This window comes from Micropterus salmoides, unplaced genomic scaffold, assembly GCF_014851395.1.
Source record: "Micropterus salmoides isolate LMB-PRFRI ecotype aquatic unplaced genomic scaffold, ASM1485139v1 Ms_hic_scaffold_2, whole genome shotgun sequence".
NCBI classification, from domain to species: domain Eukaryota; kingdom Metazoa; phylum Chordata; class Actinopteri; order Centrarchiformes; family Centrarchidae; genus Micropterus; species Micropterus salmoides.
The window spans coordinates 22,382,985-22,409,574 of NW_024041150.1; the positions used below are offsets into that span (position 1 = coordinate 22,382,985).

Below are 26,590 nucleotides of genomic sequence, written 5' to 3' on the forward strand. Positions count from 1 at the left end.
TATGAATGTGTGTTTGTCGCATACATTTGATGGAACCACATAGGCAGACCATATGATTCAGGAAATGCACCAGCCTGACATGTATCACTGAGGAAGATTTCGACAGTGGGGAGATGAAAATAGTTGATTCCATGGATGGTTTATTAGACAACATGCTCCTGGGCACAGTAGGAGTATGTAGGAGCAAGACCCCCAGACCTAAAGAGTTGGACAACAACTGTATTTTTTTTTTTTTATCACTTTGTAGTCATTTTGTCTGTTTGAACTTTTTTCTGTGTAATTTGAGTGTCATTTTTGCATCTCCATCATGTAGTAATTTTGAGTGTCTTTGTGGTCATTTAACATCACCACATAGTAGTAGTTTTTTGTGTCTATTTGTAGTTGTTTAACATCTCTTTGTAGTTCTTATGTGTCTCTGTATTCGTTTTGTGTCTCTTTGTAGTTCTTATGCATCTCTTTGTAGTTTTGTGTCTCTTTGAACTTCAGTGTTTCCCATTCATTAACGAGACCATGGCAGCCCACCACAGTCTGATTTGTTCTGCCATAGTTTCAGAACGTACCGAAAGTATTTTTACACATCTCATAATAACTTTACAGACCCCTAACATCGTGTTTTGTAGGCGCTGCTTCACGATGCTGCAAGTTAGCACGCTCACACACTTTGGCATCCGACTTGAGACAAACGCTTTTGTTTTGAGGTAACTACGGTAACGTTAACTGTTTCTGTCACTCGTTTGTGAGTAGCGATTAAGCTAGCCACTCTTAAATTTGGAGTGCACACATATTAAAGCCTTTATGGTAAATCCACTGAAATGGACCAGTGTGAGCTGATAGGCAGGTTAGCGACTTTATCCTGTCATTTTCTCTCTTTACAAAAACAAGTGTTGCAGTATGAGAGTCCTACCTGAAGAGAGACTGTGAAGTCTTCATGTTATGTGATACAAGAATCACATACAAAATTATTTATTGAATAGGGTCAGACTTTAGGCGAGGATACACATATGACAACATCCGGTTTTCAAGATAAGGTGTATACAGTATGGAAATACGATTCACAGAAAGTATAAAAATATTACATGAGTAAAAGAAAACCAACAATAAAATGTTCGGGAAATTACTTATTCTATTTTTTATTCTTTGATTTCGGGTTGCTGGAAAAACATTAAATAAATTTGTTGACTTTTGTTGCTGTTTCATCACCTTTTATAGCCATGCAATGGGTTTATGAATAATTTACTAGAGCACAACATTGTTTGCAAATGCTAAGTTCTTCATAGAGTGCCTCTGAATTTTGCACCAAATTAATGCATTTAACTTTGAAATGTACTAAATTTTCTTCCGGGGGGGCATGCCCCGGACCCCCTGAGAGGGTCCGAAGCCCACACACCATAGTCTCTTAAAATCCTGTGAGAAACACTGAACTTTGATTTTCTTTTTGTAGTAATTTTTTAGAGTTTCTTTGATCATTTTGCATCTCCATGTAGACATTGTAGACATGTGTTTCTTTCTTGTCGATTTGTGTCTCTTTTCGTGACATTCAGATGGTAAAGTAGAATTCATAGTTAAGAAACTGCAGCTGACATTCTGTATTTACGCAATGCTGGAAATGAAGGGAAGCTGTTTGCCTGTCTGCCTGTATTTTAATGAATTGTTACTCTAGCCTCAGTATGCTGTGGCGCTCTAATGTGCAGGAAAAAACAAATATTGGATTGGATTTGGGTGGCCAATTCTCAATATGAAAAGACTTTCATAAAAAGATCAAGACATTCCTGCTTTCAACCAAGCTGTGTGACTTTCCATCAAGACGAATCGACAGTCACGTCAAATAAAGGTCTGGTCTGCTGCCCCTCAGACCCCTTGACCTGTGTCCGGTAGGCCCGCTCAGTAGTACATCCACAATTGACTCACACAAATTGGCAACCTTTGTCATTTTTGTTATCACTCTCATCACATGCTCTGCCACATCCACATACGGATTATCAATGAGCCATGACTACATCACTTAAATATTGGTCTTACATGCCACAACCTGCAAGCGTCACCATGGTGATGCCTTTTTTTTTTTGCACAATTTTTACGTGCAGGAAGTTGCACACCAAAAATGAGCTGGCTCTGGAAATAGCTTTGGTAGGGTGAAAGGTCAGTCTGGTCAGTATAGTATCATGTGGAGGTGGATCTAAAGGTTATCTTGACTTTCAGCTTGAGAACAAATGCTGAGGTCTATGAGAGAAAGTCTGTACAGTAGCAGAGAATTGTGTGATTAACATGGAATTCTTTATTAATTTGTTCCAAGTCGGCACTGAAGCTGAAGCGCATGATGTTGATGCTGGGTATATATATGTAGAAACACAGATTTGTTTCATCCAAGCCATTTGATTTCTTAACCTAGCGATCGTGACTCTCTCTCTCTCTCTGTCGTGACTCTGTGCAAGATACGGGGTGAAGGTGAACAAGCATATTTCTGTTACACACAATTGTGTTTATTTTTCTTACTTTTGTTGATATTCTTGACTACTATATTATTGTGAAATACCGGATAGTTTTGCCTCTTTTGGTATCTAAAAATGATTCAAAGGAAGGGAACATGACTACAGCTAGGTATCGAATCTCAGCTCTTTTTTTTGGTACTGACCGAAATGTGACGGTATAGTGCCACTTTAAGGCAAATTTATATAGGCAACATTCTTGTATGGCTGCATTTTTTACATTTAACATTTGAGAACTTTGGGGTCTTCTTTTAAATGGAAAAAGAAATTGTAATTGTCAACATTGAAAAATACTGCTTTTGTATCAGAACTCTTATTGTATCGACTCTAGTATTAAAAAGTTTACATGATACCCAGCCCTAAATGTTGTTCACTGCTTATAAAACCTGTGATGAAGGAGCGCAAGTAATCATTACTTTGCTTTTAAGATTCGCAAGATAAAAAAGGTGGGAAACAACTGATTTAAGCCACAGAGGATTTATTGCCCTCCTAACCCTCCACCTCCATCACAGATACAGTATGTACTGTACAGTGCATTTGGTAGAAAAAGAATTGCCTTTCTTTTGCCTCAGCATGTTAAGAGACACCAACAGCATTAATCACAGTGTTAGTTCCTCGCTGTCGGTGCGTGTAAGTGAATTTGCATGATAGGATATGTACTGTAGCATCCACTTGGAAGACAATCTGTGGCCAGCCTTCGTTTCTATGATACATTAGTGCCATGAGAATGGAACATAAAAGCATTAAAAACTAATAAGAGTATTTATTTCCGTGGTGCGGTCTTCCAGCATGTAAACTATAATGCAGTCTTAAGGCCGTTACATAAAAGTGAACGTGTGAGTTGAACAGTTTGTGTGAGGTTGGTTGATACTTTAGAGAGCTTGTAGATTGAACATATTGATTGACTTCTAGTTTCAGATCAAAGAAGCAGGGAACCAGAGACAATCCACAGTCAGGATTAGAGTATTTTAATGCAAGCAGACTTTAGTGATTTGGAGAGGCATGAAACAAAGACTTGTATCCCCCTCTCAGTCTACTAAGAATTAATGACCTGAAGCTGTTGGCTCAAATTCAACTTTTAAATTGGATAGCTAACACATATTTTCAAGGAATGCTCCTAATCTCATTTTACACTGCTGCTAATCACATTTTAATCATTTGCTTGCCTTCCTACAGTATATCAGATATGTCTGATAATAACAAAGTAAATCACTCTCAGCCCCTGAAAGTGAACTGAATGCTGGAACAATATGATATAACGCAAGTTGCAACTTCCCAGCACTGACCAGTAATCTGGCCTTGATGCAGGGAACATTAGAAAGGAGGTGATACTTCAGTGTTACCCTAGCCGTAGGCAGAGATAGCGTTTTGTTACGGTATCTGTGCATGAGATGGCTAGCAACATGTCTCACCATTTACCCGGGAAAAGGGTTTCCCCTCCACTCTCTGGTTTATTAATAGAGAGCTGATGCATGTCGGGTGTGTCGCCGCAGGGTTAGCATCATTGACACGGTTAGTGTTTCACTTGTCACTGTTGGTGATAAGCTGTCATCAGAGCCAGCCCTGATAGATTTTAGATGAGATCGTGGCCCGAGGCGGTTGATGAATGTGTCATAGCACTGTTTGTGACCATGTCACAGCCAAGGGCCGTTGAAGGTTTGTCCATCCAATTGAATTTCTCAGCTGCTTCCAGTGTGCATACACGGCCATAAGCTCATAAAGCAATTCCTACTTGACATATTAAAAGCACCACACTGACTTGCATTGTTTTCCATGCCAGACTGTTGCATATAAAACTTAACAGGACATGAGTACACTTTAAATCACTTTAGATTTGAAGAAGAGATTTATTAGAAGGTACTAAAATACAGGTTTGGCACACTGTGATGGTAGTTTAACCCACTGGGCTTAGTAACACCAAATGACTCTCTTTTATAGAAGTTTCATTGAATCTGTTTTAACCATCTGTATGATTGCTTGGTTTATATCTTCCCAATACAAATAGACTTGGAAGTCTTATTTAAATTGCCACTAAGATCTTAGGGAGTGAGTCAGTCCAAGCTTTTGGTCATTTATAACAGGAAGGTCTTTAGGACAGCTAATGCTATATTGGACTGCCAGCACCATCCACTCCAGAGGGAGTTTGAGCTATGACCTCCAGGCCACCCTATCAAGGCACCTGTTCAGAGGACTAAAAGACTCCATGTCTCTTTCATCCCAAGTGCTATTCATATGCTTAATAGCAATAAGCACTCTGACTGCATTCCTTGCACTACGCTCTTTGTGTATTTGTACTTGGTAAGAATTTCTATTTCCCTGTGCTAGTTGTGTGATTTATTGTTGATGTTGTCTTTTTGCATCATTACGTGAAACTGCATAATATATATATATATATATATATATATATATATATATATATATATATATATATATATATATATATATATATATATATATATATATATATATATATATATATATATATATAATTTTTTTTATTTTTTTTTTTTATCGTGTAGTGTATAAAATGTCATAGAGTAGTGAAACATGTCTGTTACTCATTTATTAATCTACAAAGTGTATCAGCACTTAAACAGCCATAAATATTTCTGAAATGCTAACTGAATTCCCAAAAAATGTTTAATATCGGACCTTGGAGCAAGACTATGTAACTTTTGAAAAGAAATAAAACTACAGCCTCACTCACACTAGCTTATGGTGGCTAATGCTCGCAAACAGTAGGTAAATATTACTGTAGGCTATAGCACGCATTACTGAGTCAGTTCACTGACTTTATGACTCCTCCCCACTTGTGCTACTGTAGAAAAAGCTTAGCATTTCAGCTTATTTTGAGCATTATCTTGTTGTAAGATGAAGTTGTAGTAGCCACTGTTTAGGAAAAGTGGGGAGTCGAGCAATTTGGTATTACACTTCCATAAAGTTGTGACTCTTTGTCCTGTGTATGGGCATATCCACAAACGCTGGATCCTAAATTTCACATAATGCAACACTTTTTTCATTAGACTTGACTATATTCCTGCAGAGCCACAAAGTTCCATGCAACCACGACATGCCCTCGGTCCCACCAGCTCTCACCACCTGACTTCCACATCCACTTGCTCATCTGTTCACATTCCCAAATCATCCCCTTCTGCTGACACACGTGCCTCTTATTATCTCATCTGACCGTCACTGTATATAACCTTATAGCTTACCAGACGCTTCCCTTTGCTGGTTTGTCATGTTGTGTCCGTGCGTTCCAGCCATCTATACCTGTTCCTGTTTCCCTGTCCCTGATTTTCTGCCTGATATCTGCTAACTGTGTTTTGACCAACTGCCAGTTTATGACCTGCTTGCCTTGCTCGCATATGGGTCCTGAATCCTCATACACACATCTATGACAGTGCCAGTTTAATTTGCGTTCCAACCTGGGTACCATGTTGTGCTACAGTACAGTTATAAACCATGTTAATGTAAAAACCTTCCCTTCCAGTTGCATAATTGCATAATGCCAAGATAACAGTCTATGCTTTCAATCAGACCAAAGAGAAGACCTTATTGCTGTGTGTTGTTGCTTGCTTTTTTCTTATCTATCCTAGTGGAACACGAGTACTATAAAAGCCTCATTGCAAATTCTTTATGTGCAGGGACTGCTGCTGTGCTCATTCTTCTACATGACCTTACACTCTGGATAAATCCCCGCTCTCTTAGCTGAACAAGATATATGTAACTGAAAACGAGCAAGCTTATTAAACTGTGCATATTTAATAATACGTTTTCAGAGCTCAGTAGAAATCTCTCATGCCGAGGACTATGAACTGCTCCCGTGCCGTCTCATGCGGAGCACAATTGGCTAAGATGATAATGTACAGTATACAACAATGCCTAAATGAAGTGAAATGAGGAGTAATGTTTATTGCTGTTGGGGATTAGGAACACCCAGATTCAAAGGAGCATTAAATTGTGTTTTCATCTAGCGTCTGGATTGCTTATTTAGCGATATTTGGGCCCCCAAATAACAGCGGCAATCATAACACTGCACGTACTGTTCCACAGAAGGATTTATTGGGTTCATCTTCACATCTCAGCACGAGTTTCATAGTTTTTTTATTTGGAGATGAATCGGGTGTGAGGAGTTATGATTCAGAGTGAACACTGCTCATTACATTGCTGTAATGCAATATCCACTGTGTTAAAAAATGATGAAGGGGTTTGGTTATGGAGAACAAAACCAGAATAGTGATGTCTTTGCCACCGTCTGTGCAGATCTGTCATTTGTTGCTGCTCTGTGGGAATTTTGATACTTATACGTTTTGGCTTGAGCTGATGCATTTCACACCTGACTGAGGAGAAAAGCACCAGTCTCGCTCCTGTACGGCTTGGTGAACACCGATCTGCGATCAGTAGGCTCAGTGTCAGAGACGCCGCAGACAGCAACTACATGACTGGGTGTAATAAAATAATGTGACATAGGCCGGGCCTACAGGGCGCACAATGGCAGCAGGTGGAGCTGTGCTGTTGACAGATTGACCTGAGCGGGCGCCGTTGAGACACACGCACAACTGTAACTGCTTGGCCAGTGTCCATGTTGGACAGCCCCAGTTTACCACTGCTGCAGGGAGTTAGAAAGTTCAAAAATCTGCTCGTCGTTCTCTCGGTCTTTCATCTGCAGTCAGACTGTGGTAAAGACAAGTTATTTGTTTTCAACAGTTTCTCTGTAACACTGCAACTTGATTTAAGTTATGACTCCTCAGCTTTTATTATAGCTCAAGGAAAGTTTTGTACTTTGGTGCGTCACTAAGCATAGTGCTGAGGTATACACCTTTTTCTGTTTACAGTGAGCAAGAAAAAGGTCTGGACGAATGCTGCGTATCCAAGCCCTGCAGAGTCGAGGACGCCAAGACCTCCTCATTACTCATTCTAGAACAACTGCGCTACCTCTTTAGAAACGAGATATTTTGTTAGCCAAGATATAGTGTCAAACAAATAGTGGATTCACTGGGGTTCAATAAACATAAAAGTGGGTGAGCTGCCCTGCTTGGCCCAGTTGTGGAAATTAGGCTTTTGTTTTCGTGCCACCATTTGAAGGGAAATCAACCTTTTCACTGGGCCGTATTTGTCTGTGATTGATGGCAGTGGGATGCAGTTGGCGCCACGAGGGCCGCTGCCCACTGATTCAGACCATCTGGGCAGGTAGTGTATCCTGTTGTCGCTGCAGCAACATATTGTGGTTAAACCGGTCCCAGGATGATAGTAGGTGTGGTGCATATTGGTGACCGCACAGGAAAAATAAAGCGCTGACTGACATTTTTATTGTTGCATCATTATTGCTGGATTGCAGCACAGCCCTCCTTCATATTTGACATTAACAGTACAGAGAAGCTTGCATTGACAAACTCTCACACTCATCATCCCCCTGCTGCTGCTGCAGTGTATCATATGCCTCATGACAACCTCTGCGCCCGCTGTGTGTCTTTTGTCCTCTAAAGACCGTTCTTAATTGATCCCTAATTAGAAACAGCAGGTTGCAGATGTTGAGCTTCCTCCTTTGCCAACTGCTGCTTAAATACTCATTTGGACGGGCAAGTGAGTCTTAAAACAGCTTTCATGTCAGTTTCTTTGAGGCTGTGCTAGTATCAGTGACTGCTTTTTTGCTCGTCCATTATTACCATCCAAAAAAATGCTTACAGCACAACATGGCATAACAGCAAAGCCATTTTTCCTCTTTTTCCAATATACTGTAGCAGACAGTATCATTTCCTATTTTGTTTCTTTCTGCAGCGTCCTTCCTACACTGGAAAAAAAGCACTATTCATTAACAATGTTCACTTTTTTTCTTATGTTGATGACTTGCCACTGAAAAAGGCTTAATGTGTACCATTTTCCTGCACTTTCCATTTCATTTCTTCCCTAAACAGTACTGCTTTGCTTGCAATTCTGTGACACTTAAGAAAATGTTGCAGTAAAAAGCCCTGACTCTGCTGCCCAGAGTTTTCCTCAACTCTCAGACAGACTGGATCATCACTGCCTCTCATGATGTGTTTTTTTATTTATTTATTTTTACGTTCGAATTCCAACACAAAGCTGACAGAAAAACTCTTAATTTATATCGCACATGGAGGTTTATAATTTGTTTTAGAAAGAGTTCTGACACTGCAGTGAGCTTCTGGGAGATTGTCTATTACCTCATGGAAATATAAAAAAAAGCACATCTGCTCTCTGTTTACATTGTTCTTTTCTCAAGAGCCCCTCATCTTTGTTATAAAATCTATGTCACATGTAATGCCCGGTTGTTCAAAGGGCCGAGTAGTTTTGATCGAAATACTGTTTAGGTGGGAGTAATGGAATCATAGCATGCATGCTTTTAGCCAGATAACATGCGACTGCTGAAAAGTAAACAGCTCAAAATTAAAGTTGATACCTCTCCCAGACGTGTGGTTTAGGATGCTGATCCTAGTGCTATTTTGGTTTGTCAAGATAAATCAATTGCGCCCTCTACTGTCCAAAACATGACAGTGCATTTTTCCATTTCTTGCTTTAATTGCTGTAATTGAACTGCAAAAAAAATCAAACCTAATATGGGAAATGTTCAAATAACTACTTGTCAGATTTGGTCACAGATCGTATGCAGGCACACCCACATGCATATAATGTTTTTTGCTCTTCTCCATCCTGTTGTGAGGGTTGTACTCTAAACGATAACATGCAAAAAAATTGCAGTAAACTGTGTTGAGTTGAAAGAGGTATTATTTCTCTTGCTGTATCATAACCGCACCCTTTTCCCGGTGTGTGGATATTTAACACATTAAAACCTCACTGCTGCACCTTGTTTGGATAATTGTGTTGTACTGCAGTAGGTTGCAGCCGTGTCTTCACCTGCCGCACACCAGAAACATAATGACACTGGTGCTGACAATAATAGATCATAATTGTATTGGCGTGGACTGATGGTATGTGAAGAGAGAGGCATGTACATGTTAATACCCAGAACGAGTCATTATTGTTCAGGTTAAACAGCATTTGTTGGCAGAAGGGACATTACTCACTTGTTATAAAGTTCACACTAATCTGCATGCAGTTGCGCAGGTATTGGCCCTTTATTTTATGTCTGTTACATACTATGCCTGCTTAATGCTCAATGCTTACAGTACATTTTACATACTTCAAAAAAAGTTTCTGTTTCACGTTGTATTTATTTTATTAGTTATCTTAGCTTCTATCTAAATGCTGTTTGGCTTGTTACCCTACTGTAAACTGTAAATGCCTTTTAGAAAAAACACTGCCGCAACATCTTGTACATGTAGCACTTTGACAGCAATAATCAGCTCTTTTTTGATCATTTGACCTTTCTGTAGTTTATCTGAATTAAAAGAGGACGGCATGAAGGGCATGTCTGGAGTTGCATGTAGGCAGCCATAAGCTGGTTATCACTGCTGCAGTAGGATAATGTGGCACAAATTAATCAAACCTTCTGTGTTCAGTTCCTGGCACTTCATTTATCAAGTGACAAGAGCCCCTTCTGTCTTAAAAGAACAGGCTCCTACATTAGTCTTATTGATCAGATGTCAGCTCTCCTGCTTGTATGTGTCAGTACTGAGCATTGGGACATGTTTATGTTGCAGTACAGGAAAAATGAGCTTGAAGCTCCCGTGCATGAAGCACAACACAGAATGTTGGATTTTATTTATAATTAATTATCTATTGATTTATGTAGCCTATCTATTTATTGCCACCACTTGGGTACATTTCCATAGATTCTGCACTGATTAGATATAGCTGTTAAATACGATAATGCTTGTTTAACTGAAACTGCTTGTGCTGTCTGTCATAGACAAAGGAACATGACGATGCCGAGATTATTTTAAAATGCAAACACTGGCAGAGATACATGCTCTTAACGTTTTGCTGCCACTTAGTGGACAGTATAAAAATTGTTCCTTGGGACATGAAACTACAATAATGGTCCACGTGGAGAGTCTCAACCATTGCAGAATCAAATACATATCCATAAGGTTAAAGTAACATGAACAGCAAATATGAAAGATTTATAGTATAAAGATTCACAATATGATAGAAGTGAAGCTTCTGACCAACAGTGCATGCAGTATAAATAAATATGCGGTAAAACAGGCACATTAATTTCAGATTAGGCCAGATATATCGATATACAATATACAAGGCGCATGCGTATTCTCATTTCAACTATCTTAATTATAACATGATGAATATAGTATGTGTTTGGGCTTATAAACAAAAGTGTTCAGAGATACTGTGTGTACTCTGTCAGATGCAGACAATGCAAATGATAGTACATATCAGGGCTACAACTAACGCTAATGTTAACAAGCTGGACTGGTCCCCCAATATGCTGTGCTATACAACAAGGTTTTTCTCAGGTCCTTTGATGTCTGCAGTGAAGTTCTCCATATGTTTTGTCAGTTGGTGGTGGCAAATATCATTTTCTATGCTGTGTGATATGTTGCGGAGGCAACGTGACGGACAGGGACACTAGGCGGCCGGACAAGCTGGTTAAAAAGGCTGGCTCAGTGCTCCGCAGGAGGCTGGACTCAGAAAGAAAGGTGAAGTGCCGTCCTGGACAATGTCCGCTACCCCTCTTCACAACATCCTGGTGTGCCAGAAAACCAGCGGACGCCTCATCTCGCTTCGCTGCTGGACTGAGAGGTTCAGGAGAGCCTTTGTCCGAAACAGCCATCAGAATTTTTAACCAGTCAGCCAATAGCAGGTGCTCAGGTGCCCCCCCCCCCCCCCCCCCCCCCCCTCTCTCTCTCTGTCTCCCTCCCCCTCCCTACCCATTCTCCCCAAGGGTCTGTGCAATAGGTCTTCTCCTTGAAGGCGGTTGTATTGGCACTGGCTCTTTTGGCATTTTTATTCATCATCTTATTTATTTTTTCACTGTATTTATTAATTTATTGTTTGTCTGTTTGAAGTCATTGCCACTGGGTATCTGAATATACCTAAGGGGATTAATAATCTCTATGTCTATCAATCTATCGATTATGATGATGATTATTTACAGTATTGATTATTTTCTCAATAAATCGTTTACTCAAAATGTCATAAAATAGTGAAAAATGGCCATTCACGTGGCTTGTTTTGTCCCACCAACAGCCCAAAACCCAAATATATTTAATTTACTATCATTTAAGAATAAGAAAACCAGCAGATATGCACATTTGCAAAACTGGAAGCAGTGAATGTTTCACTTTTTTACATAAAAAGCATGTAAACACTGTGCCACACATGCTCCTTGTTTGCTTGTTTAAGGTAAAACATTTGTGATCATGGTTTCGTACTCGGGATTAGATTAGAATATGTTAGAATTATGCGTGTTAATAATAGTAATATATAACTTAAATTAACTATGTAGATCAGAGATCTGACAGAAATGTAGGTGACAGAATAGGATATACTGCTGATGCAATTTACTATTGAGGTAATTTACACTTTGGCTTGAGCATAAAAGATCTTACAATGGTTCTCAGGTTCTCAAAGCGGGTTTGGTTCCCTGCACTTTAAACTGTTTTCCACTCATTACTCTGCTACATTTGCTTGTAAGAAAGTGGGATAGCTGTTAGCTTTCAAAATGTTTTTTCAAGAGTATAAGCATCAGTTATGTCTTACACAAACCTCATGTTTTGGTCTTCACCTCGAGCAACCTTGGTGCAGTTTAACTTCTCTGATTCATCGCTCTCATCACGCATCAGCTGCTGTTCACAAGCTCCCTGCCGCGATTTCCATACATTTCCATTTGCCTTTGCACACAGTCAGTTTAAAAGACAGTGGGGGCCACTACCCACCTATGGCTCGCCGCTCTGTGTCTGAGTCACAAACACCTACAGACTAACAGCGTTCCTTTTAATGAAGCGCTGGAAATGGCAGCAGGAAAAAAGAGGTGAAAGAAAGGTTATGTGGTATAAAAGAAAGAAAGGCCTGAAGCCCACCACTTAGGATAATGGACAGCCATCTCAAGCATGTCGGCGATCTGCGGGCAGCCGAGCACCTACTGTACATACTTGAGATGTACAAGCATTTACATTTGAAGCAGATGTTTACATGATGTGTTGGACATTGCTCCTTGAAATGACTAGTGTTATAGGTATATGATGATATTCATCTTCTCTATACACTACAAAATCAATTATAAAACACTTTCCCAAATCCCATATAGTTAATCAGATTGTTTTCCTGAAGTGCTGTGGAGTAAGCCTCAGTGTGCGGAGATGATTTACCACAGAGACATTTGATTATCCCAACCAGTTCTGTGGAGTGTCTAATTTAATGACAAGTCATTACGGCTCCAACGTAATTAGGCTACCCTTTGAAAAGCCATGCTCAGCTGATTTGGACTGATCCTCAAACTGGGGCTACAGTTTAAGGGTTCCTGCTAAGTGGCTATGCTTTTATTACCTTCTCCCATTAGCACACCGTTCCATATCCATGTGCACATGCACGGTTGCAGACATTTATATTATATGTGTGTGTGTGTGTGTGTGTGTGTGTGTGTGTGTACCTTTGCTTTTGATCAAATTTTTTGTCTTCAGCTCCAACTGACCTCCCCAAGATCTGTAAACAGACTTTGATGTTGAAGTAAATTTTTTTCAAAACTACTGTAGGTAGTTTCTTTATTTCTCATGCAGATTAGGGTTAGGGTTACTTGACATTTTTATACATAAAGTAATGAAACAGACAGCTTTGCTATTTACTAATTCAAACGTGGCCTTCTCTTGCTCCAAGCCTTGTCTGTACAGTCAGTGGGAAAGCATTACACTCCACTCACATAACATACCTGCTGCTGTGAGAGAGCAGGCACAATAATTATGCACTGCAAAAGTCCCATAACGCCAGCAGAGCTGGAACGAGAGGGCAAAATAACTCACTCAGTGATGTGAGAACACTAGAGGAAGATAGCACATTGTGCGCGCGCACACACACACACGTGCAGTGAACTTATGTTATCAGAACAGGCGGGGGCGGTTGTAATAAGCTAGGTAATAAGTTAAAAGAGAGCCTAAGCATATTTCAACTTGCAGTAGTAGGCTACAACAGTTAAAATCTTTTCCCCATATGTTGTCATAACCATACCATGAACACTGTAAGCAAACTACCTGATTACTATTAATGAAATATTTACATATACAGTATTTGTATGGGAATGATTCTGTCCCAAGCTTGATCCATATAAATGGTTGATCGCTCTGTGATCACTATAAGTGGTTTCCACTTTAATAAGAAGCAATATTTTGCAACTGATTTTGGTGGATAGCTCATTATAGTATATTTGAAATTATTCTGATGGCATAACATTTTTGTTTGTAGAAAAATGACAGTTCCTTTAGTTCACCCATTGCTTTTAGACCATTCAGTCTCTGTGCCGCTGTGTCAGATTTGTTTGCAGGAAGTAGTAGTATCCATGTGCATGGATGAATTGCCTTGAAAAGTTCATGTTCCCTTGAAGATGAATTGTAGTCACATTGGTGTTAACCTGACTTTTTATCAGCATTGTCAGGTCGAATTTGTCCAACACTTTGGTTTAAAACCAAATATCTCAGCCTTGCCTGCATTTTGTGTTTAGCAAAGGTTAGCGTGCTAACATGCCAAAGTAAAATGGTTAAAGTTCAGAATGTAAATTCGTTCTGAACATCAGAATGGTAGTATCGTCATTGTGCTCAGATTAGCATGCTGACTTTAGGATTTAGCTCAAAGCTCCGCTGTGCTTAAGTCCAGCCTCACAGAGCTGCTAGCATGGCTGTAAACATAACATAATAACAGGAATAGAATGCCATAATTAATCTTAAACCAGTACCATAAAATAAGTAATGTATGCTCGCTGAGTTCAAGAGTCAAAAAGTTTGAATGATTTGCCAGGTAAATAATGAACAGATGCATAACTGTTGCTCACTAATATTGTATTTTCTTATCAAGGGCTTTTTTTCAAGGTGGTTGTTCTATCTATACTATCATAATTAAGGTGTCATGCTGAAATAATTGCACCCGTTGCTGGTACGACTCATTCAGCAGAACCCAGTTATAAAAGAAATAGGGTGTACACTGATGATGTAAAGGTCCTTGACCTTCAAAATGGCCGCGACCAGTCCATCATGTGAAAGTGTGAGTTTTTGTTTACACAGTTTATGTGTGCGTATAGTTTACAGAGCCTGCCGCACAGTATGTACCTTACCTTCTGTCTGACATCCGTGGGAGGCCTTGGAGCAACAGAGCACACTCGACAGGCAGGAAGCAGGTTAATGTAGTGGGTGCAAATTGGTACTTGATTGCAGTGGTTGGCTGTTGCGTTTCTGAATCGGACTGCCGTCACACAGTTCATGAAATGGATTGCGTGTGGGTGGCACAGGGAGCGGATGTATTTTTTTCATTCTGTTTTCCTCTTTTGATGTGTCACGTCAGACGAGCATCTTTGTGGTTATTTTCACCCGTCTGAGCAAAGGGAAAGGGAAAAGGTGTGGGCATGATTCTGACCTCCAGGTCTTCTCCATAATCCGGTGAATCTTCCCCAAAGTCGGTCTGAGTCTGCCAAATAAGCTGCCGGAGGATCAACTCTGAAGTAGCAATCACTTTTTTTTTCATAGGGCTTATGATGGGATGGGAAATAACTTTAACATGGTAGCAGGATATTTTCTCTGTGGCTACGAATACAGAATCAGTATTACATAAAATACAGTGTTTCTGGATTTTTCTGGGGGGTGTAAAGGTCAATCTGTCACCCCTCTTTCTATTTATAATTAGAGCATTTACTTTATAAATCAGAGGGAGGAAATGATTATTGAGTTAAACTTTCTTTTGGGACTTTCACAGAAAGCCTGTGGTGAAATAATAGTAATATAATCATATGGAGGCTTATAGACATGTTTTCCATTATAGATCATCCCTCTTCTCTCATTAATCTGTTTATAAAATGGCTCATCAGCATTAGTAGGTAGAGAAGATGCTCACTGAAGATGCCCACCACTTAATTTAAATATTGACATTAGCCACTGCCAGCTTGAGGTCTCGGTTCTCACTAAATGTCGTGGACACAGCATGGTTTTCTGCTCCTTTCCCCAGCAGGAGATGTAGTTAGAAGGCAGCTACTAAGGAATAATGTTTTATCTACAGCATGAGCTCTCTCGCCTTCCTCCCGTCTCTCCCTCCCCGTGTGAGGAGAGATCTGCTGAAAAGAGCGGCAGCACCAGTCTGCCCAGCATGTTACTGGCTCCCTCTCCGGTCGCACAATTAATTTAGGTGCTCAACTGGTACAAAGTAGCCCTTGCAGAGCAGAGATCAGCTAACAAGCTCTCACACCAGAGCGGGAAAATAGGGGAAGGGAGGGGCCTGCGGAGCATGCGCGTCAAAATTCAAAACTCAACAGAGGCACGCATGTTTTACTCCCACTCCTATTGCTCTTCGTGCTGCCCACCTAGCCGGGGTGAATATAAAGGGAAGTTTGAAACAGAGACTTGGTTTTTCATGTGAGGCTTCCCAGCATCTCTCTGGGTTTTGTTTTTCATCCCCTCCGTTTTCACTCACAAGCCATCCCAGCGTGGGAGTGGAAAGTGTGTGAAACCTAGCAGGACTTCCAGATCACTAAGCGCGAAAGTCTGGAGGGCATCATGGGGGCTTTAATGGTCATCTTCTCGGTTCAGCCGAAACAAAGAAGCAAGGCGAGAGGTAGGTTTGATGGGAAGGTGAAGAGGATATTTAATTGGATACATTTTTCACGAGTTAGCGGCTAAATTAATTGTCTATAAAGAAAGGTAACTGCCTGCTTGAAAAGATGTTTGATCTTTAATCTTTATGTTGTACTTAAGCCGGTGGATTTATTGTTAAAAGACTTGCACAGATAAATTGTTCTGTGTGTGAGAATGTGCAGCATCGGTCTGTGTGTGTGTGTGTGTGTTTTGAACTTAGGCATCCAGATAGTTCCCCACTAATCTGCTGTTTGCTCTCTAATCCCATCTGAATTCATGTTGCCACACCAGCAGTCCATGAAATTGACTTGAAATCGGCCACTTTTGGTAAACATTTCGTCTGGACTACACAAACTTGCTTGACTTTTTCCATTTGCCTTTTCCCACAAGTGATTTTACAGTGGCAGCCCACACTCACAATCAGCATGCCACATAGACTCTCTGCCAACGCAGACGCACAAGCTTATGATACATCTGTCTCCCTGCAATACTGTGCCGATCAGCCTCATTGTCACAGCTTGTCACCGCGACAAAAGACGAGGAAGTCTGGTCCTTATTAAAGAACAATGAAATATTTAGTGGGTGGCCAGCGGACAATAACTGCTTGCGGTTATATTTAGTGGTGTAGTGTGGAAGAGACAGAATGAATGACACTTAAAGTACAGTAAGTCATATTTCACTGGGGTATTACAAGAGAGCTTGAAAGCCAAATAAATGAGGGACTCTGTAACTCTCTCAGGTAATAGATCACAGACGGGGTGGTTATGTGCACTGTAAGCTCATTTCACAGGGACCTAGAAAGGAGAACGTGGGATCCAGATACACAAACACACAGTGTAACAGTAGATAAATCGCATGTGCTTTACCATATTGCGATGCTTAACTGGAGATCTAACATGTATTGTTTCCAGGTAGTTTCAAACAGATGAAGCAAGGTTTTAAAATAGTCGGCTAAGATATTTGAGAGATGATGGATGCCTAAGAATGGTGGTTTGTCCTCAAAAAAACTGCGCCCTCTTCAGTTACTATAATTATGCCTATCAACTTTCTGTTTGCATACAGTGCATACAAAGTTTCCAGTGGTAAGAACAGTGATTATCATAGATATTCAGGGAATTTTGAAGGAATGACTCCAGACAGAGGAAGACAAAAGCAGACTTCTTATTTCTAGCTGGTTATATTCGATTTCAATGGCTGAAATTACAGCTATTACAAGCAAACTGTATCCGCTGGAGCTAGCAAGTAAGCGAAACATTGGCTCCTTTGGCTGACGTTTTCATGCTTCCGGCTGATCCATTTTCAAAGTCAGACTTACACTTTATTGTTTGTGTTTTCAAACAGTATCTTTCACCTTTAACATTAGAAGAGAAAGGGCTTTTAGGATGAGGGCTAACCAATGTGTTTGGTGAACTTCACGATATCTCAGGATGCAAATACCTCACCGGGTTACACTGCAGAGAAATACTGTGCTGTGGATGTGCTATTGTGAACAGGGCTTACGTAATCTGTAGCCCCATAAAATTTAGTTAGCTAATGAAATGCTCATATTAGAGGAGATAAACACACAGTTTAACCCTTTTTCTTACACTTTTGCTCTTGTGGTTTTTCTTTTGGGAAAGGCAAAAAAAGACCCCATCCTCCCAACTTTAAGTTGGAGAGTATCACTCTTTCAACAGCCCTGTGTACTTCAGTATATTAAGAAATCTAGAGCTTGACACACAGTTACGGTTGCTAAGCTATGATTGGAGAGTCGCTGTTAAGGGGAGTGGTTAAGTGAACACTCAGGTTTGCCAATTAAGTGACTAGTTGGTTAATGGATTAGTTAGCTGTGGATTAATTGACACAAACAACAATTATTGATTTAAGTCAGTTATAAAAAAAATTAAGGGAAACATTTGCTGGTTTCAGTTTCTCAAGTATGAACAATTACTGCATTGTTTTGTGTCATTGTAAGGTGACTATCTTGGAGTTTAACGACAGTCTACCTCCATGTTTCTTCATGTCTGAAGTCACGTTTGATCACGTGAGCTCCTGTGAGATCCCAAGTCCCCAGAACCAATCGTTTAGTATAAATGCCAAGTGTGTGGCTCTGCGTCTTGGCTGAATAGTCTGGAGGGTGCATTCTTGCAATTAAAATATTAAACATCAATTAACTGAAGGAATTATCAAAAAACATTTGATACCAACACAGCTCTATCATTTGTAACACGTCAATGCGTAGACTTGCAGCTAAAACTGTAACACGTCCTCAAAGAAGGTAGAATTGGATGAGTTTATTGTGCAAATCCTGAACAGTACAGTTACTGTATTTGAAATTTCAAATACAAACAAATATTTTGTCAAATCATGTAACACATGGATTTACACGATGTGGAGCTCTTTGGACAAGGACAAAATGAAATAATAAAACATGCACTTTCTGAGTGACCTTAGTGTTACTCCACCACCCACTCTAATGCATTCCATTAATTTTCATTGCTGCACTCATCTGCATGACAAGAGACCATGGTCGTATAAGCACTCATAAGAACTTTGCCCTCCAACTCCTTTTCAGACTCAGCCGGCCGGGCTTTGACTGTCCCAAGGATAAGAGACGTGCCAGCGTCATTATGGTGGTACTCAATGACTTGTTTGCCCTTGTTGTGCTTTATTTGAAATGTCTTGCCTGTTTGTGTTGTCGGGGGCTGTTATGAGTACAGTTTGTGTAGGAGTAAGATAGGTACACTCAGAAGTAGAGTTGCTCAAAGGGAAACAGCAAAGCATTAACTATGACTCAGGCCACCAACTGGTAAATTAATGTTGATGGCGTGTTTCAGTTCCTGAAAGAGAGTACAAGACCGCTTTGAAATGTGTTAAACAAAGTCAGAACTAGTTACTGAATTAAAGAATAAAAGTACCATTAGGTATTATCACTATTCAAAATTCTTGCTGTATTGATGCTTTATTGATGCTTCTATGTTGTTCCCCAAATGTAAGTCTCTTTGGATGAAAGTGTTTGCCAAATGAGTAAATGTGAATGTAAATGCCTCTAAGCTGAACTAAAACATGATGTAAACTAATTTGAGGTTTGTTTTCTTGAGCTAATTCCTCGTGACATTAACACAAGGGGTGATGGAGATGTCCAGTACGTTGTTGTTGCTGGCCCCGACTCCTTCCAGGCCTTCTGGTGTTTACAGAACCGAGCGGAGACTTGTGCCGACCACAGGGAGGGCAGCTGTCATTTTTGGGGGTAGCCATGCCACCAATCTCCATGACCGCTCATAGCCAAGACATTTTCAGTTTCTGTTAAAAACGCAAACATTCAGTTTAACACTCTTTAAATAAGTAATCTCTGAGCTTATTTAAAGAGAGCTAAATATATTTAAATTTAGGTCAACCTTATCTGTAGGCTCTAGCACCATTTTTGGAACAGCATCTTTCAGACCAAATCTCTGTCTGCTTTAGTCTCAAAAATTGACCTAGACTACCAGCTCTTACTGTGTGAACTTTATTCATAGAAAGTCTCTTTGTCAAAGGCAAATAATTACTTTTACTTTTATGAACCATATGCCCAAAGCACTTCGAATCTATCTCATTAGAGTTTTCCAACCCATCTGTCACATGCAGCGTTTCTCACCACTCATGTTGTTCCAAAGTGCCGGGTGGATGTGACAGAGATTTGAGAGAACGTTTAGTATGCACATTGTTCTCATCTAACCTCAGATACAAGTCTCCTGATCTATATCACTATTCAGTATAAGCCATTGAGAAGTCCTCTAAGGACTCTGGTAAATGCACAGTGGTCATTAATATAGGGTACATAATGTTCAGAACGTATTTAAATTTCTCTGAGCTGCTATAGACTACAGAGCAGAACTTAATCAAAGACTAGTCTTCCACTTTCCAAAATGTTCCAGGCTTACCATTTGCATTATACAAAGGCATGTGGGTGAATTTATAGATATTATCTCGATATTAAATGGATTTCTTCTCCCAAAAGTTGGGAAATTGATTTTATTAAGCCATATGGCATGTATAAGATTTCAGATTTCCTTCTCTGATATGTAAATGTAAAGGCTACCTTTACGTTAGGAAATGAGGAGGGGGTCACCTACACAGCTCACAGTTCTCTCTGGGTTTCATTTCTTTCCTTTTGTTATCAGCAACATGTTATCTCAGGCCTTTTCAAAGTCCCTGTTTCATTATACTCTATTGGTTTTTCAGTTCTCTAAATTAGCATTTAAATTGAAAACCGAAGCCACATCAGTTGGCTTCTTGGCTGCGAGCTTGTTTTGGGTTTCCTATGGTGGCATGGCATTCAGTGCATTATTATTATTATTATTATTTTATTTTTATTTTTATTTTTAAAGAAGAAAGAATCACTCCGTCCCCACAGGGCACGGTGACCAGTATTAAGAGAGCTCACATAGAACTGGATTAATGAGCAGCCGCCTGCTCAATGAAGCCTCGCAGGAGCAGTCAGTAGGCATGGCAGTGCATACTCACGCAGATACTCCGGGTCACCCCAGGGTACAGTCCTGGTTTGCTTTAACACCTCCTTCCTCACCATAATGTGGACAGTTTGAATCCACAATACACTTTGTGGAATGGCACTAATAATGTTTGCAGAACAAGTGAGGCTATTTTATATGATATGTATTAAGAAACAACATATTGATTATATCACAGCATGTTAATAATTAAAGCTACGGCTATTTGTTTTGGTGCAGTTGATTCAGATATTTGATGTAAGATGATTTATATAGGTTGTCAGAAACATATACAGAAACCATCTCTGGTTTAGTTGTATTAAAAGGGGTTAGTGGGGGCAGATCAGACCAGTCCAATCTTCATATCCAAACTGGAAATGTCTTCATAACCTTTTTTCCCTTCATAACCTTGTAGAAAAACAAATCACTATTAATTAATTAATTAACAAATTAATTAATGAACTAGGAAAATGAAATGAGACATAAGACATCTAATATAATGTAATTTTTTTAAATTGTCATTAGTAAACCCTTAAGTAAATTGTAGGATGTAACACAACATGTGGTCAATATTTTAATGCACTCATAATGAAAACCATATTAACAGTATTTAAGCTGCTCTTTGCACTTTAGCTGTTTTGAGTGATGAGCTACTCCTGGATTCAGAGCGTTGAGCTGTTGATTCTCACTGTTTCCACTTGATGGCAGCAAAATCAAAGAAAACAACACGCTTCTCGCAGTAAGAAGAGGTAAAAGAAACAGTGGTGCCTTTTTAATGGGCAAATATTTAATAATTTAATAATTGCCTTTACTAATTACCAAAAAATAAAGTGCCTAGTTTTTGATGTTGGGGAGAAATGCAATGCATGTCAATTCAGCATTGAAACTTTGGTGTATACATGTCAATCTAATGAATTAGGATCATTTCCTGAAGGAAGCAGGATAATAAATGTGGGTCCTTTCAAGTTGTGATTTATCAAAAATCAGAATGTCACGCGATACAATACATTTATCTTTGGAGAGTCCTTACGATTTTTCAGCAAGAATGTATTAAACAAGTTTGATCTTGATTTAGGACCTTTAACATTGTTTCCTATTAAAATAAAGACCTTACTTGCTTTGTATTAGGCTATGTTCCCTTTGCAAGAAAATGTCTTGCACAACAAATGTGACTGCAAAGTCATTGTACTGCGATCCAGTAATTTAACAATACCCGAATCGCATTAATTTGCAATTTACCATATCATTTGAAGGTTACAGGCCACCGGGGGCCTTATTTTGTAATTTCGCTAAACAAATGGAAGACATTAGTTTGTTTTAACACCATGTTGCAGCGCTGCTCTTTGTCTGCAGATGGGAATTCCATTGTAACTTAATTAAGTAAACATAAGGAACAGATTCTTCCTTCTGTTCATTTACGTTAAGAGGGTTATTTAACCAAGGTCCACCAATCATAGTTGTAATCACTTTGATTTAAATAGGAAGGGGAAGGAGGGCTATGGCAAATGGCTCATCCCTTATTGTGAGTAGTTGTCGAGAAATTGTACACAATGACATTTCTAGTTGATTGTATGCTTCATGCAGATACCATAGATACAGGAGACGGTCAAATGATTTAGTCTCCATAGACAAGCAAGTCTCTAGCTGAAAATCAGACTGAATAAAGAAAATAATTAATCCCTTTCTGTGCATCAATAAGTTAACTATATTAAAATAAATTATAGGTTAGGCTGGCAATCCTCTTAATCTCTCAATATTCCTACTTACCCAATCTGTCCAGGGTTCTCAGCACCAATTCGTTCGTACCAAAGATGGTGATCTTTATAAATGGGTCACACGTTATACTTTAATTTTCAAAGAATGGAATAATTCCCTAAAACAGCAGGGCACTCTAGTTTTTATAAAATGTTACTCAAACAAGTGGAAATAGTGCATTTGTTCGGGACAATTTCAGCTGCGCATTAATACAAATTGGTTCTCTTGTGATTATTCAGGTATGTGGGTATGAGACCAAAACAAAAGCTACAGTGCCCATGTTCATAGTAATTAAAGGAACATGTCACCTAGTGCAACAATGTGAATCATTTCAATAGTTTTTGGACATCAGTGGCGCTCTATGGCACAGAGGAATAAAAGATATCAGGCTTTGGCGACAGAGGCAATACCTATTAAACAAAAGTGGTGCGTTTATAATTTTGTTCAGTGTATAATACTCAGCAGCATAATTAATGTAAAAAATATTACAGAGTACGGTCTAGAACAGATCTTACGTTATTTTTGGACTGAGACACGCTCATATGATACTTGTATAACCCAGTTTGCAGGTGCTTCAGGCGTTCTCTGCCACCTACAGTTAAGTTCGTGCTCCCAGCTTTAACCAACACACCGCTTCGCACTGGCAATTAACTTCATCACCAGTAACACCCTGATTGATACAGCAAACTGTGTGCTGATGACATGCACGAACCTTGATTATTTTCATTAACATTAGCCAAGAGATATGATTACGCCCTATGTGAAGTTGTGAGGTGACTGGAGAGCAGATGTTGGAAAGTTTCTTTGAGGTTAGGCCATGTTCTGATATTAGTGTGAAAGTAAAATCCCACATAATATCAAGTTAAAACACCCCTCGAGGTTCTTTTCACCTCTGTCTAGCTGCATCTTGTGTCTGCTAGACATCTATCACACCTTCTTTTCACCTTTGCAACCCCTGTTCTCAAGGCTCTTCCTACGCAGCTGATGTCCGGTCATGTCCAAAGACAACACACACACACACGCTGGAGCTATATTTGGCCCTTGCTTAGCACCCACAAATAAAGAAAAGTAACCAGATAGTGGGCTAAATGAGCTGCCCAACAGAGCATCAGCAGAGGTTGTTTCCATGGTAAATCTCTGTCCTAACCATTTCCTTTGAACTAATGGGCTGTGAAGATGAATGTGGAATCATTTCAAGCCCTGAGAGGGTTTGCAAGAGACCTTATCTGTGGGACAGCTTTTTGATTTGGTTCTTGGTAAGCATGCAAATAGTGTCTTGGAAGTGTGATCTTCCTGTGTTTGTGTACTGGGCTGTGGTTGATATTGCTCTGAATAAAAGGTTTGTGTGGGCTCATTTTGAAAATTTGATAGAAGCCACAAGATCCTTTCATCTGCTTTTGTCATAAGTTTATATGCATCCATTTTAGAGACACTTAGTGACATTGTAAAATGTGGAAATTTGTATCTATAGGATGTGATGCAGTGAAGAAAATGGAATAAATGTTCTGATCTGAAAGGTAGACTGAAGACTGTTTGATCATTTAAAAGGTGACATGTTACTTTAACCTATCATGTTTAATACTGGAAATTAAAAAATACAAAACAAATAGTGTTGTCTACTGAGAGAATCAGGAGAGACCAGATGGATTATTTTTCTTTGTCTCCAGCAGACACCTGCTGCTGACCGCAGGGACATTTCTACTCGCTACCGTCGAGTCCCTCTCTTCTCTGCCGTGTTGTCTTTCTCTGTCTGACCTCTCCCTTGTCCTCCTTCTGCTTTATTTTAAGTCTGGGTGATGATGAGGTCTAACAAGCGGGTTATTTCTTGGCCTGACATTTTACACCATTTCGCCCACAACTTCTTTGTTGAGTCTCAGCTCAGTTATGCCCTTTATTAGTTCCTTAACTGAGTAAATATTGAAAAGGTGGGAAATATTGGAAATGTTTTAACATCATTGCCTTGGGCAAATTGCAAAGTGTTATATCCATCAATTACTACAGCAATTGTGCTATTATTTGCTGCTATACACCTTGGTGTACTGTAAGGTGTCTTTACAGTCTTATTCAAACTGTCTTCTGTTCTCTTGGGACAACAGATAATATGGGGATTATTATGTCTTCACAGGTTGTCGGTCAATCCTTTACCACTCTTAATTGTGATCTCTTAAAGTATAGATTTTTCTGCTGTTATTATAGAAAACTGACAAGGGGGAGATGCTACTGTAGGTGTGCTAATTATTCACATCTGCAGACATATTTTTATCTGTATAATGTGTGTTGAATTGCGTATAGGCCTATATTGTTTGTTGTGTGTAATTAAATGGCCTTTTTTTCTGAAACATGGAATCCATCATGGCTAAGACCATCTATAATTTGCCACTACATGTGGTGACCTCTAATTAACACAGGTATTTTGGACGCCTCTCTATGATTTTCCTCCAAGGACAAGTGACCTTTTTGCCCTAATCAAGAGTAAAGCTTAAGGTTACGGTTTATTATTGTCAGGCGAGGAAAGAGGAAACAAAGCCATACAGAAAGACCAAAATTTAATTCAGAAAATATATGTGCAAACAGTGGACAAAAAGCAGCAACTATACACAAAATGATTAAGTAACTAACATAATTTCAATAAATAGATGTGTAAAAGTTAGGTCTATTTACCAAGACTATGAGTCTACAGCTATGCTAGCCGCTCTGCGAGGCTGTGAGCTAAGCATCAGCATGCTGACATGCTGATGCTTAGCAGGTATAATGCTTACATATATACCATATATTAAACATCTTAGTTAAGCCTGGTAGCATGCTAACATTTGATAATTAGCACTAAACAAGTAGAGCTGATAGGAATGCCATCGGTTTCACAGGTCACAAGTCAAAGTTGGACAAAATTAAAAATTTGATCTGATGATGGTGCTAGACAAAAGGTTCCTGAGGGGAACATGCACCAAATGTCATGGCATTTAATAGTTGATATAATTCGGTACGCCACAGCAACTGGTGGATCAGCACCATCTCCCGTTCTCCTTTTTAAGCATTCTGTCCAACATTTCTCTCACTCTGTCTTTGTCACAATGATCAGGTCCTCTCCTCGTTGCCTCTTTCTCTCCTCACGCCCACTCGTCCTTATCCTTGCCTCTCCCCCCCCCCCCCCCCCCCTTCCTTTCTCTTCCACACACTTCTTTCTCCCCCTCCCTCCGTCCCTCTCTGACTTGTGCCGGTCTCTCCTCAGACCCAGGAATATAGGGCTCTTAAGTGGAGTTAAATGGCCTGCAGACTGTGCTGCACGACCATGGGCAGGCTGTGACCCGTCCGACATGTTGACTATGAACTTGGAGGGACTGGAAATGATTGCGGTGCTGGTGGTAGTGGTCCTCTTTGTTAAGGTGCTGGAGCAGTTTGGTTTGTTAGCAGACGGCTATGACGGTAAGGAAACTGCAAACTCCTTTTAATGTTTGGAAGGGATGAGGTGTTTTTCTTCTTCTTTTGTTAGTTTAAACCATAGAGTGTAGTTTGTTGGGACTGTATACTGACTGTGAGTTTGTCTGAAGCATCTGCAGTGGAAGTTATCAGCTGTTTATTTTTGTTTAACGTCTGTTAAGACAAAGTGCCTGAGGTGCTCCCATCTGTAGCATCTCATCTTTGTTCAAATATATGAATAGTGGACACCTTCAGCTATAAAAACTACAAGTCTGATCCTTTCACAGATATCCTGAAAAGATTGTAAGGTCAACTGTCTGTCTGTCACTCAAACCAAAGTCTTTGGCAGCCTCTGCTTGTGTCCCTCAAGCTATTTCAATTTAATATGTTGCACAAATCACCTGACTTTGTTGATAATTGGCTCAGCAGTCGTGATGACTCATGCAGGCTAAATGTTATAATCTGACATTATGCTTATAATTGTTTTGTTTTTGACTTTTCACTGTATCGCAATATCATTTCAAGCTTTCACTTTTACACCCAGCAGCCTTTGTAGCATCTTGACACTGCTTCATCTTTGATGGTTAGTTTATTAAATTTGAATGAAATGTGATTGGATGTGAACGCTTGCATCGTCTGTGGGTTGGCTAACTTGTTTATCCAAATGAAAGTGAGACAGTTGTGGGCTGAATGTAATGCTGCAGCAGTTGGAACCTTGAGAACCAGGATCTTAACGAGCAAGAGCTGGCCAATGCCA

General features: G+C 39.7%; 1 protein-coding gene across 5 annotated transcripts in view; it reads left to right on the forward strand.

The window, feature by feature from the left end:
- Positions 1 to 26,590, forward strand: part of kcnip4 (Kv channel interacting protein 4) — a 142,588-nt gene that overhangs the window by 70,068 nt on the left and 45,930 nt on the right. The window contains exon 1 of one of the 5 annotated variants that reach the window (XM_038730689.1): positions 15,911 to 16,172. The exons of the other annotated variants lie outside the window; for them this stretch is intronic. Within the exon in view, the coding sequence (XP_038586617.1) occupies positions 16,115 to 16,172 (58 nt within the window). The 5' untranslated portion in view covers positions 15,911 to 16,114. Of the gene's footprint in view, positions 1 to 15,910; positions 16,173 to 26,590 lie in introns of those variants that run through there. 5 annotated transcript variants of the gene reach the window in all.